At 40.3% G+C, this 16820-nt stretch overlaps 1 protein-coding gene across 3 annotated transcripts in view; it reads right to left on the minus strand.

The window, feature by feature from the left end:
* The window catches only part of PIR (pirin), a 105059-nt gene that overhangs the window by 60530 nt on the left and 27709 nt on the right, over window positions 1-16820 (minus strand). For all 3 annotated transcript variants that reach the window (XM_004063845.4, XM_004063844.4, XM_019019203.3), the window contains exons 4-5: window positions 13892-13975; window positions 10088-10294 (exon numbers count right to left, since the gene is read on the minus strand). In XM_004063845.4, the coding sequence (XP_004063893.1) occupies window positions 10088-10294; window positions 13892-13975 (291 nt within the window). The remainder of the gene's footprint in view (window positions 1-10087; window positions 10295-13891; window positions 13976-16820) is intronic.

The following is a 16820-nucleotide window of genomic DNA, read 5'->3' on the forward strand; positions in this document are numbered from 1 at the left end:
TGAGTTTTGTTGGCTCGGGGAGGGAGGTAAAAGGTAAAGAATACAGATGAGAAACTAGCCCAGGTGAAACGTCATCAGTATATTCAAGATATTTCTTTTTTTTTTTTTCTTTTTTTTTTTGAGACGGAGTCTCGCTCTGTTGCCCAGGCTGGAGTGCAGTGGCACGATCTCGGCTCACTGCAAGCTCCGCCTCCTGGGTTCACGCCATTCTCCTGCCTCAGCCTCCCGAGTAGCTGGGACTACAGGCACCCGCCACCACGCCCGGCTAATTTTTTGCATTTTTAGTAGAGACGGGGTTTCACCGTGTTAGCCAGGACGGTCTCTATCTCTTGACCTCGTGATCCACCCGCCTCGGCCTCCCAAAGTGCTGGGATTACAGGAGTGAGCCACCACACCCGGCCTATTCAAGATATTTCTAAAAACAAAAGAGAATAAATTTGAAAAGTTTAAAAAAACTAAGAGAGAGAAACACACAAATTACCAGACAAATTTTACATAGGAAAGATAAGAACTTTTCCAATTTTCATACTTTAGAAAATGAACGTGTGTTTTGAAGGCCTTCTTAAAGCATTGGTTTATACCACTGAACACTGTTTCTCTGTGCAGAAGCACCTCTACTCATGCTGTCTCCTTCTGCACCATCTAGACCAGGGGTGGCCAAAATGGATTCCCTGGGCCACACTGGAAGAAGAATTGTCTTGGGCCACACATAAAATACACTAACATTAATGATAGCTGATGAGCTAAAAGAAAAAAAAATCACAAACAAAAATCTCACAATGTTTTAAGAAAGTATATAAATTTGTGTTGGGCCATATTCAAAGTTGTCCTGGGCCGCGAGTTGAATAAGCTTGATCTAGACATTCCACCCTTCTTCACCAGGTCAGTTTTCTCCTTTAGACTTAGGCCTGTTTTCTTGGACCTCCAGATTGGACTGAGCCTCCTCCTCTGCGTTCCCATTAGCCTGCCATGATTTCTAGTGTGCTGACTCACCACAGTATACTCATGCTATCAGTTGATATGTCTTTCCCTTCAATTGCATCCATCCAGCCCCCTGATTTTTTCACCTTTTCCCCTCATACCTCTATAGGGTCTTGCATGCAGCTGGCCCTCAGTAAATGTTTGCTGAACTCATCTCATTTTACTAAGCCAAAGGAATAATGAACAGCCCCTGGATCTGCAATGGATGGCAAAAAATGATTCCCTGTGATTTTTATGACAGAACATGCTATTCCTTTAATCGTTACTATCAATGATTTAGAGCTCATTTGAGTTGAAATGTCTAAATACTTGGCTATCTTGGAGTACATATACCTGTCCACAGGAGTAGAATTCCTTTTCAAAACAGATTTATTGAGATATAATTTACATACTATAAACTTCTAATGCTTCCAGTAATCAGAATTTTATCTGAACCTGAATTTGCTCAACACATTTGAGTGTGAGTTTGATCAAATTATTCAAAAGCTACATGATCCCAAGGATTTCTGCTTTGGTCAAAATAAAGTACTGTGTTTGCAGCTATCAACAGCATAGCTTTATATATGCTGATACCAGTTTTTTTGTTTTTTGTTTTTTGTTTTTTTTTGAGATGGAGTCTCACTCTGTCGCCCAGGGCCCAGGCTGGAGTGCAGTGGCACGATCTCGGCTCACTGCAAGCTCCGCCTCGCGGGTTCACACCATTCTCCTGCCTCAGCCTCCTGAGTAGCTGGGACTACAGGCGCCCACCACCACTCCTGGCTAATTTTGTTTTTGTATTTTTAGTAGAGACGGGGTTTCACCATGTTAGCCAGGATGGTCTCGATCTCCTGACCTCGTGATCCGCCCGCCTCAGCCTCCCAAAGTGCTGGGATTACAGGCGTGAGCCACCACGCCCGGCTGCTGATACCAGTTTTTAAAATACTGACATCCACTTTATTTATATCCATAAGAGCTCAGCTTTTAATGCAACATGCAAGAGTCTCAAGACAGCTCTCTGAAGCTGTCCTGCATTTTTTTCTGTGGTTAGAAAAAATATGTAATGTGTTCCTGGGAAGAGACATACTATATCCTAAAAGGACAAGTCTTGATGGCCATAGAAGTGATTACAATAATATGCTAAAGTGACCACTAACCTTTATTGAAGTTGACACCTTGGGTTTTTTTAATAGCTTTTATTATGCTCTTAGTCTAAATTTCCCTGCTAAGTTACAATCCTGATCACTAGGGCCAACAAAGTATGAATGGCACAGGGTGTTACTTCTGGTTTAAAAGTGCACCTATCCATTCTTCATTCACTGGAAGGAGAGGGCTTGTCGCCACGACTGGAATGTACTTCTTAGGGATTAGGTCAGCAGGGACATCTTGAATGAATAAGAACATCTGGCACCCTTTGTGCACACCAAGAATGGTATTTCTGGGGTGAGTGGGCTGCCCTGGGCAAGAGGAAGCTTTTGTCCAGCTGATTTGAGCAGATCCTGACCACTGTTTATTTGCACATTCCTAACTGCAAATGAAGTGCCAACTATGGCTGCCTACCACAAGACAAGTTCTTTGAAGTTGCTGGGTACATTTCTTTGGTGTCTTCCTACTTACTAAACAAGACTAGCAGACCTAATTGTGCCTATTCTCAACAGTGAATCCAAGCCAAGTTTTGCACTTGTCTGTGGAATGTTGCTGATCATCTGCTCAGGCTACATGGCCTGTAGCAGGCACGTCCTGTAGAATGAACTGCTTCATGAAACCTGAGATGAGATGGACTGCATATAGCATGCTGGGGAGGCCACTGCACCTTAACCTCATGCCCTACTATTTAAAACCTTGTGAGAGAAGGATGCAAGAATATGCATACAACAAACGTTGGCCTTAGGCAAAATCCAGAAGTAGACAAACTTGGGTTTTTCTCCATCCCCATATTTTGCATCATTTCCTTCCTCTTGCCCTGCCATAACTCCACAAGTATCTGGTTGCCTATGCAGCCTGCATCAGGATGCCTAAATAGTTACTGCACTCTTACTATCCAAGTCTTTATACAAGCCATTACAAGACGTGATCCCTGCCCAATCTTTCTTTCCCTTGCTCCATCCACACAAGCAGAATTGATTCTCCCTATTCTGGAGTATCATGAGATTTTCACATACTGCTGTTTTCATATTTCCTGTGTCACATTATACTTCTGCTGTTTGCCGGTTTCTCTCCCAAGCTAGACTGTGAGCATTTTTGAGGACAGTGGTTGTATCTTATTCACATTGTATCTCCAGGGAACTGCATGATGTACACACAGCAGGTGCCTAATAGGAATTAAGGGGAAATGGGACATGTAAATTAAATGCCGTCAGCCCAAAAATCTCATGAGTTATGAAGACAGAATGGCTGTGTGAATCTGGGCAGAAGTTGAGATGCTTGTCAGCCAGGACAGCTGAGAAGGCTGCACCAAAGAGAGGGGACCTGGGTTGGACCTTGGTGCACAGAAGCAAGGAGATGAAGATGGGGAAATCCTCAACTCCTTTTTTTCTACAGTATTTTGCAGAATTCTTTCTCCCCAAAATGTTCTGCTTCCTCCCTTGCCCGGTGTTAAACAGAGACCAGGAAGCTCTCTGATTCATGCGGATATTTCCTTTACTTTCTCCCCCTATCTATCCATTAAAATACAGTTATAGAATGTCTTAAAAGGGGAATTTCACCAGAATTCATTAGGGTGATTGTGAATTTCTTAGGTGGAACGTTTTAAAGCAGTTCTCATAGCATTGAATTAAACATGAACCATAAAAAAAATCAATGGAAATAATCAGTGGAGAATGGAGTTGTTATCAGAAAGAAACATAAATTGCATCATCAAAAATCTTGGACTCCTAAAATGATAAAATCATATTGTTTCCAGAAACTGCCTCAAAGAAATAATGGCCATCCACTGTTTTAAAATGTCTATTTAATGTTGAATTTAACATCGAATATTACAGTATTTTTCTTAGCTCTTTTATATTTGTATCCATTTTTCTTATATTGAAAATCTTGATTTCTATAAACATTAACAAATTTACTAATTTGTTTTATTTCATAATACACATTAACTTGTTATGAAATTATAGAACCAACACTAACAACAAAGACTATGGAGTAAAGTTTAAAATATTTTTTGCTGTTCTTTTTGTCTTTAGAATATATCCCACTAAAATGTACAGCCAGGACATCATGTTTAAAAGCCCTTCAAATAAATGTTTTCTCTGTGTGGTTATGTTGCCAATATCTTTATACCAATTTTAGATTCTTCACTTGTTTCTATTTGTTTTTGATTTTAAGACTTATTTCTTTTTTCTTTTCTGGTTTAACTTGATATTTTAAATATGTAAGCATTTCTATCTTTCAAAAGTAAAAATTAAAAGACATACTGAGGGAAGTTTCAGGTCCATCCTTATCCCTGCTACCCTCACCCCAAAGGGAACATTTGTTAAATATCCAGTTTTTAAATCTATCACAGAGCGCTCTGATTTATAAATACAATAAATTAAAAGAGAGGTCTTTGGAAGGGAGAATTCCTTCCCAAGCAAGTGTTGTTTTTCCTTTGCTTGCTCTCTGGGACAGCTGGAGCCTGTTTACTCAAGCTCCCTATGTCAGAAACCCAGTGCCCCTCTCACACTCTCTGCCATTAGGAGAGTATCTGTTATTTTTCTTTTTTTTAGCTAGATCCATGAACTTGCTGGAATATTTCAAAGGCAAAAAAAGTGTGCGTGTATATGTTACCTGTTTCCATGATTTAATAGTTTTTTTTTAATGCTACTTCAAAATATTGTTTTCCTGAGCTTGAGAAGAAAAGAGCAGCCTCCTGTGGGAAGAGTCCAGCTCTCTCCACATCACACAGTGGATGGAAGCAAATGCAGGAAGGCAGGTGAGGGAGGAGCTCCTTAAATGTGCCCAATATAATAAAAGAAGTCAAATTTCCCCTGAAAATGTTCTGAGTTTACTAAGATGCAAAAATGTTTTAAGTTTACCTTCCAGTATTCTGATTGCCCAAAACCCACTGCCGTTTGCATGTGCTATAAAAGTATTCCCCTAAAAGCCACATAAAATATATTTTTAATCAAGTTAAGGTAGAAGGAATACTGACAAAATTGCATTTTGGTGATAAAGTGTTTCAAATAACATCCAGCCCCTAAAAGTCTCTTGGATGAAAGCAAAACCTGGAAAATGTGGGCAGCTATTTCTCTCTAGTTCTGGTACAGGAAAAATCGTGTGTGTGCACCAGTGGCTTGCACAGTGGCCAGGAGACTCCATCAGCTCTCCAAATCACAGGGGATTATTACAGGCTTGATTATAAATTACTTGTCAACCCACAACCAACACAGGCCAATTAGTGGGCAGGTTGCTCGTTGACTAGGAAAGAATTGCCCGAGGGACATGGGGTGTTCCAATGCTTGTACAGCTAAACCGGCAAGGGAGGGGAGATATCCACAAGAAATGCCTAGAAAGCTGGTAAGTATATCCACTATTCTGGAGCTCAAGCCATGCCCTGAAAAGCCACATGGAAGAAGCTAAAGCAGATAAGAAGACACCTGCCTGTGGACTTCCAAGGGGAACCACAAGCCTCTGAACCTTTGTTTACCATTATTGTCACTGCTTGAAGAAACCTGCAAGAACAATTTGGGTCCTGCAAAAGAGTTCACATTTAAAGAAAAAAAAAAGATCAATCTGGTTTTTATTTCCTTACTTCCTAGTCCCTTAAATAGTTTATTTTATTTTAACATATAATTTAGCTAATTTTATTGTTCTCTTAACTTTTTAGTAAGCTCATTTTAAGCTTATTTCACTCATTCTTAATCCCTATATTGTCTATCTTCTTACTACTTTACCTTCATTTCTCTTATTCCAGCATCCATGTGTATTTTAATGATTTCATTTACTCATTTGAAAATATTTATTGATCATCTGTTATGTCTCAGGCATTGTTTCTGGTGCTAAGTGCACAGTGGTATGATCTGAGTGAATTACATGAGATGTTTAGTAGGCATTTTTGAAAATTAAATTTTTTAAAGTTTGGTTATCATCCAACACATGAATATACAGACTGTCCATCAGAAGAAAGATTCTTTTGGTTACATTTGTAGGCCACATGAAAACTGCCCAAAGATTTTGTATGGAAGTGAAAATAGCAACCACTTGTAGAGGGCTTACTCTGCACCTGTTCTAAGTACTTTACAAGTAATAGCCAACCTAATCCTCCCAGCAACCCTCTGAGCTGGGTCATTATAATCTTCTCCATTTTACAGATGAGAACACTGAGGCACAGCAATCTTAAGTGACTTCTTCAGAGTGAGTCAGTGGTGAGCTGGCCTTGAACCAAGGCCATCTGGCTCCAGATTGCCTTTCTCTAACCCCAGTGGGGCTGAGGCCTCCTCAAGGTTTGCTTCTGACAACAGAATTTAGAGCGGCAGGAGGCAAGTAGAGGCGTGTTTTTGGAAAAAGAATTGTGTTCCAAAGAGAGCTGGCAATAAATATTGCTGATTAGTTGTCTGATAAGGATGGAATGGGGTTTGGAGAATTTCATACTTTCATGAAATAAACATGTGATTTTGACCTTCCAAAAGTGACAGGAACTATTCAAACTATCCCATTTTAACCTTTTCTCCCTGTTCAGCCTTCACTTTAGACCATGCTGTCCTGGCAGAATCTTGTTCTGTCTTGGCTTTCCAAGGGTTGAATAAATGCTCAGACATACACAACCTGGGAAACAGGCATACAGCCACCCTTGGTAGTATCAAAAAGGCAGTTTTGTTGCTCATAAAAGCGACAGTATCTTATTCAAAACCCCCTCACCTTTTTTGTGGATGTCGGGACTGAGGTCCAGAAAAGCTAAATAAGATTTGCCAAAATTCACAGTACTGGATCATTTGACATCTTCTATAGGAGCTTAATCAAATGATTTCTGAAGATGGGTAAACTCCTGTATCTTGGATCCCATGCCCATTATGCATGTTCCAAAGAGTGGTCCCCAGACCACAGTATTGGCATCACCTGGGAGCCTGTTAGAAATGTAGACTCTTAGACCCCATCTCAGATGTGCTGAATCAGAGTCTGCATTTTATCAAGACCCTCAGGTAATTCACATGAATATTAAAGTTGAAGAAGTGCTGGAATTATTGCTAATTCCATTTTCTAGATATTTTAGTTGCAGAGATGGAAGTTGTTGTTGACTCTGTATTGGTTATAAATACACTAATCTCTTGAAATATATATTCTCAGCCTCACCTTGTAATTTAACCTAAAATTGTCTTCCTGATGTGAAACAATCTTCAGTTTCTTTTTATGGTAGGTCTAGACCTTTTAAGACCCAGTCATTCCTTGTTAATCAGATATTAAGGCTTCAGATGTGCAAAACTATGTTTCTTATGAGACCCACAAAGAAATCGCCAGTTGCTCCCTGTCTTTAAAATGACTCTTACCGGTGTCCTTTCTTGAGTGCAGGTTAATAACCCTTCCCAAATCACAGCAAATCCCTTTAGCTTAGATGGCAGACATAAATCTCAGCCCAGCTCCTGTTCAAGTTACCGTAAATTAATCAAAATAATAACTGCCACTTATGTGATGCTTACAATGTGTCTGGCACTATTCTGAGAGTTTAATGTATAAAAAGTCACTTAATCTTCACAAAAAATCCTATTTAATAGATGAGACACTGAGGTCCAGAGAAAGTAACTGGCTTGCCCAAGGCCACACAGCTATTTCATGATAAGGATTCTAACCCAGGCATTCTATCTCCAGAGTCCATGCAGGTAACCACTGCACCACGCTGCCTCTTGAAATCTAAATTAATGCTGCCCATGGTTCCAAGAAGCGTTATTATTAAAATTCACTCGTAAGAAAGACTGATCATTTACTTAGGAGAATATAATTCACTTCAGAGATTTTATTCAACAAAAATAAATAATAGAAGCTGGCAGATACTAAGACATTATTTTACAAAGTTAAAACATTACCTCTGGTCTCTTATCCTTGGCTGTGATTACAAGACCACATGGTCTACTGCTTGAAAGTGCTTTACTGGCTCCAACTTTAAATTGCCTTATGATTTCTATAAATGAGAAGTAGTTGTAAACTCTAAGGATTTGTGATATCACTGGCTTTGCTAATCTACTAAATCATGGTCTGATTTCTCTTTTGAACTGCCAATAGTTCAACTCTTTTTCTAAATCAAATCTTATGGACAATCACAATATATGAAATCGGGCAAAGTCTTGTGCTTTGGTTGAAGCAGAGGGGGGCTTCTTGCCCTCTACTATCCATCTCAGTATCCCCTAAAGGCATGTCCCTAAAACCTCAGAGTCCTGGAAACAGGGAAGGAAAATACCATGTGAGATGGAGTGAGCAGCTTCATATCTGTATTAATTCAGCTCCCTTTAGATCGCTCTGCCTGATACTATACTGAACAATATCTTTTGCTGCTACACCAGGAAGTCCTCACAGGATCTTAACCCTCTTCTGCAGAGCTCAAGGGAAAGAAACTCTTCACAAACAGCTGAAAAGGGCACTCACTGACCAATGCTTGGCAAAACAGAAACGAGTCACAGAAACACAACAAAGGGTCTTTTCCAATGGCAAAGTAAGCAATAGGTCTGCCAGGGGTGTGGACAGCAGTCAGGTATGCTTAACTTTGTGAACTTTGATTTTTTTGTTGTTGTTGTTCAATTACTTTTGTTTGCACTAGAAACACAAAACAAAATCATATACCTAGGCAGGGTACAGGTAAAAAAAAAACAAAAAAACAAAAATAAAAACAGTAAAACTTTGGTTATAGTTCAGGAAATACAAAAACCGGTAAGTCCCAACCAATAACCATGACCAATCTGTTAACCATCCCATGCATCCCATTGAGTGGTTGGTTAGTAGCCACTGCCAAGCCATTATCCCTGATGGTACACATCAAAAAATTAAAATTTACAGAAGTTAGTTTTAGATAGTTTTAAGTGCTGGTTGTGCACTGGGAGAATGGCAGAGTAACTCCCATTATCTTGATGCACTCAATGCCAGGTTCCATGTGTAGTACCCGATATCAAGGCTTCTCCCAGATCCCCTCAGATCCCTTTTAACCATTTCTGTCCCTCCACCTCAAAGTTAATGGCCATAACCAATGACCATTGGGTAAGGGAGCATGAAAGCCCGGCTCCCTTGCCAGGGATGGGCTCGGACATCTCTGAGGCACGTTAATCCTTCAAAGTCCCTTGCAGGATCAAGGTAAAGCCACCCTCTTTAGGACTTTGCCTGAGATGGCAGCCTTGCTTCACTTCCTCCCCTAATTTGTCCTGATTCCTTTTACTGTTCTCCTAGGAACACTTACTTAAAAATCTCTTGGATGGGAATCTTCATCTCAGGGTCTGCTTCTGGGAAACCCCACCTAAGAAAACACACTACCTCAAATTGGTTGGTGTGAGGAATCTTATTCTCCCCAGGAGCAGTTCTGGTGTGCAATTAACATGGCATTTGCCGCACCCCTTTCCTCCCACAAATATGTCCATAATCTTTAGCCTAAATTGATTTATTTAATCAAAAAGGTGAGACTATAAACCCAAATAGTATAAAGTCCCAGTTGAAAAGAATGTACAGGGCATGTCATGTATGGGTTAGACAAATTGTCAAGTTAAAATTTAAAAATAAACTTTCTGCAATGTAGTAGTGTGCTTTCCTTACATTACTAAGTTGGACATAAGTAATTTACATAAATCTTTGTGAAGTGGAGTTTAGTCTTGCTTTTTGGTTGTTTGTTTCTTAAAGGTAGCAATCCTGCTGTACTAAGGAGCTATAATTTAAAGCACAAAATTGCACTATAAGTGAAAGGAATTAGGCTAAATCAGCACACATATTAAGACATACTTTGAAAATTGCTCCTCGACCAAACTTTATATGAGCTTGCTTTCTTGTAATTTTCCTAACTCTATGGGTTTGTAGGCAGGAAACATTTCTGAGTTTTCTTAGGTTGCACTTATTCTGACAACTATGAATCAAGTCCATCCCATGGGACATGAATTTTGGTAAATCTAGTGAGAACTAACAATCCAGAAGGGGCCAGCCTTATGTCACTGCATGCCTCAGGTTAAATAGACACAATAGCCTGGCTTACCTTTATTCCCAGGGCTTCTCCAGAAATGACAGCAACTGTCACACCATCCTTACTGGGTTTAGGGATTTCTTCACTTTTCAGTTCCTGGTACTGAGGCTCCACCATCTTCTCTGAGCTCCTCAAATTAACCCACAGTTGTAGGCCATGGGCTGGCTCCTCTGAGCAAGGCATCTCGGCGTGCAGAATGCCCCGGCCCGCAGTCATCCACTGCAAACACAAAACCAACAAGAGGGAAATGTAACCAAGCTCCTAATAAGTCTATAGGTGGAACAATTACAACACCATCACTAAGTGAGACATCTTACCAGTGCTGCTATCAGAGCCCCTGGGCATCGAGAGGAACAATAAACATCAGTGACAATTGCTGGGGCCCTTTCCAGTTTTGCAAATGCTTCCCGTGCTTCCTCACTTGAAATGAACACATTGGAACTGGAATTCCCACAAATGGAAGAATCCTCTCTTTGACTTCCCTGAGTCTTAGATTAAGCTCTAAGACGGGGAGTTGCAGGAAGATGGTATACTGGGCTGTGTTCTCAGGAGATACAACTTAAGTAGTGAAGAAAGCAGGATTGGGCAGGGGGAGAAGCTGACCAGCAATGCAGTTACTACAGAGGCTTTAGCCAATCCAACAGGGAGCTCTGGAGTTGAGATGAACCTTCAGAATTGTCCCGACTTGAGACAATGTGGCCAAGTTTTTATATCCCCACATCAGCAAACCATTGACTGTGGGCCATCCCCAAGTGGAAAGCACAACTTTGGGTGAGGCAATTCCCTGCTGCAGAGGGCAGTTCCTAGGGAGGGAAGCCGTTGTGAGCCATCAGCAGCCAGTGTTCCCAGACATTGGAGGATAAATATGTGGGCCTAAAAATATATTTGGAGGTCCCCAGTATCCACTATACTGTGGATGGTTAACTTGTATCTGTACTTGCTCAGTTCCAGTAATGGAACCCTCGCTACTTGGAGAAACAATTATTGCCTCCACTGTTGTGCAGATTCTTCAAGTGTTTGTTCATGTCTGTATTAAGAGCAGATTAGGGACCAGCCCCAAAGACTAAATCTTGGAATCTGGAGATGAAGGTATGAACATCATAGATGCATTTCCTACCTGTCTTAGTTTGAGTTCTCCCACAGAAGTTCCTGAGACAAAGACATGTGCAGGTTGTTTATTTGGAAAGTGATGCAGAAAGCACAAGTGAGAGAGTAGGGAAGAGTGAGGCAAGGGAGAAAGCCAAAAAGAGTTGTTAACGAGAAGGTTACATCTGTGGACATCTGGAATTCAATCCCACTGGGAACCATATATGTACTTTGAAACTGTTGCATGGAGAAGAGGGGAAGCTAGGGTATTTAGACTCTAATTCCCATCCTTCACTGACCAAGAGTTCCCATGGGAGTGTTAAATCACTGACACATATGGTCTGCCCACATATGGTCAGTGAGGGCTGGAGAAAGCCCTCAGACAGAGTAACAGCACTTGAGATGGTACTGTACACATACAGGGACCATCACCACCTGAACTCACAGTTGGGCCAAGGGGCTATGAGGCAGGCCATCAACAGCATCTTCCACACAGCCCTCATCAGGGGAAAAATCCTTAAACAATGTCATGCATATCATTATTGCCATTATAATTGTGCTTGCGCTTCAAAGAATGACAGGGTTCTGTGAGCACATGAAGTGTCCTGCTCAGTTCAAGGCAGCTTATCTGAGGGTGCAATCTTCAGGCTGAGATCCAAACAAGGAGTAAGAATTAGCCAGGGGAAGGGGAAGAGGAAGAGGATTCCACAGAGAGACAACAGCATGTGAAAAAGAATCTGAGACAAGAATGAGCATTATTAGTTGAAGGATCTGAAAGGAGGCCAGTGCATACTTTAAAGATTTTTTTCTTCCACGAAGTCTAGATTTCCCTCTACTCCCATTTGAAAAGGCTTGTTAAACCTTCTAATGTAGGAGTTGGCAAACTACAGCCTGGGGGCCCAATCTAACCTGCAACCTGTTTTTTTAAAAGTTTATTGGCACACGGCCATGCCCATTCATTGACATACTGTCTATGTCTGCTTTCATGCTGCAATGACAGAGTCTGGTAGTGGCAACAGAGGCCATATTGTCCCCAAAGCCCATTTGCCCTTTATAGAAAAAATTTGTTGACCCTGCTCTAATGCAGTATGAGGTATACCTAAACACCCTCTTATGCTGCATTTCTTCTGTCTAATGATAGTTATTGGTGTCCCTCAAAGACTTCCTCCCATTTTTAAGCATTTTCCTTTTCCCTTTAAAGTTCATTTCTTCATATTTTCAATACCTTGGTTATCCTTTTTAGATATGAGCTAGTTTGGCAATACTTTACCTAAAATGGCCTATATATTGGATCTGGAAGGGGAGAATGGGGTTCGCTTTCCATCCTCATCATTTACTAGCTCTGAGGCTATGGGCATCTGTTTGTAAAAACATCTTTAAATCCCCATTTCCTCATTTTTAAAAATGAGATGAGAATAATATTATGGTTCTTTTTTCTGGGCACAGTGGCTCATGCTTGTAACCCAAGCACTTTGGGAGGCCAAGGCAGGTGGATCGCTTGAGCCTAGGAGTTTGAGACCAGCCTGGACAACATAACGAGACCCCATCTCTACAAAAAAATAAAATTAGCCAGGTGTGGTGTTGTGCACCTGTGGTCCCACCTACTAGGGAAGCTAAGGTGGAAGGATCGCTTGAGCTGGGGAGGTCGAGGCTGCAGTGAATCGTGAATGCACCATTGCACTACAGCCTGAGCAAGAGAGTGAGGCCCTGTCTCAAAAAGATAATAATAATAATACTTATCGCAAAGAGATCATGCATACAAAAACTCTGAATAAACTGAAAGACACTATGCAATCATCATCCTAATCAATGTGAAGTTATAGTGGTAGAAGAAGTGTTGACCACTGTCTCACACATATGGCTGCTAGGCAGCTCCATGGTGCAGATGGCAGAAGTCACCACTTCCACGATCAGGACATTTCCAGTCATCATATGTATCTTTGCAAGCAGTCTTCATTTCATGTTCTGCTCCAGTGGGAGGTTACTATTGACTTTTCGCCATGACTTTTTTCTTTTGCTTTTTTGTCTTTAAATTTCACTTTCATTGAAATATTATGATTCAAATACGTGAATTTATCATTCCTCAAAACATACACATATAAAATCCAGAAAGTACCTGGTATAGAGTTTCGACTTACAAAACTGGCAAATATGACCCAAGTATTTTGAGGGATTTTAATTGTAACATATCTCAGACAAGACTAGGATGATGGAGGGCTCGAGGTCATTGTCTTAAGTGATAACACCTAACCCTGCAAATGAGTTGGAAGATAAATAATACACTGTCTCAAATGCAGCAGAGAGGTCTAGAAAGATGAGGACTGAAACAATCACTGAATTTGGCAATTGGGACATCACAAGTGACCATTACCTGAATAGCTTCAGTAAAGATTTGGAAGGGGCTACTGAGAGGCCAAATCTGATTTCAGTAAGTACAAAACGAATGAAAGATAAGGACGTTGGGGTATCATTCCTGATTGCTCTTTTGAGAAATGTAAGAAAAAGACTAGGTGGGAGCTAAAAAGTGACTGAGGGGTCAAGGAAAGTGTGAAAGAAGAATATAAGAGACCTGTGTGGTTTCCAGGCTGAGTAAAAGAATCTGTAGAAAGGGAAAGTCAAGAATATAATAGAGAGAGTGTGGAAAGGGTGAATGTACTGGAAGTGGGCAGGATCAAGCATGTGCACCCAAAAACTACTAAACCACCAGCAATTCCTTGTCCTTGGCCATACCTGCAAATCTCCTGGGTTCATTTTACCAGTGTGTCCACAGAAGTCTTCATGGGCCATGCTGCCCCCTTCCAGGAGGTAGGATACCTTTGAAAAACAAACAGGAAAAAAAGTAGATCCTTCGCCTATTTTTAAATTGGGTTATTATTTAATTATCCCTACTGACTTGTATGAGTTCCTTGTATATTTTGGAACTTAATCCCTTATTGGATAATATGGTTTGCAAACATTTTCTCCCATTCCGTGAGTTGCCTTTTCATTTAAAAAAAAAAATAGGCAAAGGACTTGAATAGACACTTTCCCAAGGAAGACATACAAATGGCCAACAGGTATATGAAAAGGTAGTCAACATCGTCAGAAAAATGCAAATGAAAGCTACAATGAGATATCATCTCACATCTGTTAGGACAGCTACTAGCAAAAAGTCAAAAGATAACAAGTGTTGGTGAGGGTGTGGAGAAAAGGGAATCCTTATACATTGCTGGTGGAACGGTAAATTAGTATAGGCATTATGGAAAAGAATATGGAGGTTCTTCAAAAGATGAAAAATAGAACTCCCATACAACACAGCAATCTCATCCTGGATATATATCCAAACAAAATAAAATCACTATCTCAAAGAGTTATTTTACACTCCCATGTTCATTGCAGCATTATTCATAATAGCCAAGATATAGAAATAACTAGAGTATCTGTTGACCAATAAATAGATAATGTGGTATATATACACAATGGAGTACTATTAAGCCTTAAAAAATAAGTAAATCTTGCCATTTTCAGCAACACGGATGAACCTGGAGGATATTATGCTAAGTGAAATAAGCCAGACACAGAGGGACAAATACTGCATGATCTCACATAAACAGAGTAGAAGGGTAGCTGCCAGGGGTCAGGAGGTAGGGAACATGGGAAGATGTTGATTAAAGGGTACAAACTTGCAGTGACAAGATGAATATGTTCTGAAGACCTAAAGCACAGCATAGTGACTAGAATTAATAGTAAGTATTGTACACTAAAAATTTCCTAAGAGAGTAATCTTCTGTGCTCTCACCACAAAAATAGGTCTTAGCTTGATTGTGGTAATCATTCCACAATGTATACATACATCAAATCATCACATTGTACACCTTGAATATAAACAATTTTTATTTGTCAACTGTACCTCAATAAAGCTTGAAAAAAAGGAAAAAGAAAAAGTAGTTATTGGGTAGCAGTGAAGACGTGTTTGCTTTTTCCACAGAAAATTTGTTGAGGAAAGTGTCAGGAGCAACTAAGAGGAGTAAACTGAGATAAAGAATCTCTGTGACTGGGCCACATTAGCCATACAATGTCTTTGACAGAATTTCACCTAGGTGCCCCTTCCTCCTAGCAGATGCATCCCTGAGCCTGCCAGAGCTCACAGCTGAGTGAAAAGAGCCGCCACTCACCCCTTCAGCCCAGCAGATGATGGTCCTGGCATGGTGGGCCCTGGAGATTGGGGTGAAAGAGAGACAGCTCCTGTTGAACCAGCAGGGTCCCTGTTACCGAGGCTTGTTCACACAGGTGTGTGGGATGACATAGGTGAGGTCTCCACACCACCAAAAAGCTGCCTCAGGAAATCCAAAGGAAACATATTTCTGACACCAAGCACACAAACTCACTAGGTGCTCAATAAATGTTTATAAAATATGTTAAATGAATTCATAGAAATTAAAGTCAACTTTTCCAGGGACATGTCCGTACTAAATCTAAAAATGGAAAGAAATTCTATGCTGCCCAATAGAGTAGCCACTAGCGACATGCAGCTATTTAAGTTTAAATTAATTAAAATTAAATAAAATTGGCTGGGTGCGGTGGCTCACACCTGTAATCCCAGCACTTTGGGAGGCCAAGGTGGGTGGATCGCCTGAGGTCAGGAGTTCAAGACCAGCCTGGCCAACATGGTGAAAACCTGTCTCTACTAAAACTACAAAAAAATTAGCCGGGCGTGGTGGCAGGCGCCTGTAATCCCAGCTACTGGGGAGGCTGAAGCAGGAGAATCACTTCAACTCGGGAGGCAGAGGTTGCAGTGAGCCGAGATCACACCATTGCACTCCAGCCTGGGCAACAAGAGTGAGACTTCATCTCAAATAAATAAATAAAACAAAAACAAAAAAATTAAATAAAATTTAAAATTCAGCACCTCAGGTGCACCTGCCACATTTTGGGTGCTCAAAAGCCCCATCCGGCTAATGGCTATCATATTGGGCAGTGCAGATTATAGAACATTTCCATCTTTACAGAAAATTCCCTTTGATAGCACAGGTTTAGATAGAATGAATTGGAAAATCAGTAGTCAACTATGGTAGGCATTTTGTGTAGATAGAAAAACCTTCTCAGGACTTTCTGTAATCACAGTACCTTTTGCTAGAACAAGACTTGCATCAACTCTAAAAAGCAGAAGAAAAGTAAACCCTTCTTATTTCATTATTCTACTAAAGGGAAAAATCAAGCAACTCTAAACTTCTCATTTTAAGGCTATAGTGATTACTCTAGCAAATAAAGATTAAAAGATACCAAATAATTAGCAAGAATTTAAAATTACCTCAGGAACATGGCAACATTGTTATTTGAAATATATAATTTAGCACTTAAAGCGTAAAATGTTGTGTGTCAGGACATGGGCTCTTTTTGTATAATCTATTTGGATTCGACATCCATTTTGTATGCATTTGGGAAATTTATCCGTAACTCCTTCAAGAAATACCTAAATCCACAATAAACAACAGAGTGGAAATATTGTAAGACTTAAAGAAGAAAGAAAAACAAAAAATGCCCAGGAGGCAAGAGAAGAGAAAATATTTATGAAGTTCTCAGCATATACATCAGATATTGCTGTTTTACACAAACAAAATTGTTCTTTCCTCCTCTATACAAGCACTCATCGAATATGTCAAAGCCAGATTGTTTTTGT

Source organism: Gorilla gorilla, chromosome X (assembly GCF_029281585.2).
Source record: "Gorilla gorilla gorilla isolate KB3781 chromosome X, NHGRI_mGorGor1-v2.1_pri, whole genome shotgun sequence".
Taxonomy (NCBI): domain Eukaryota; kingdom Metazoa; phylum Chordata; class Mammalia; order Primates; family Hominidae; genus Gorilla; species Gorilla gorilla.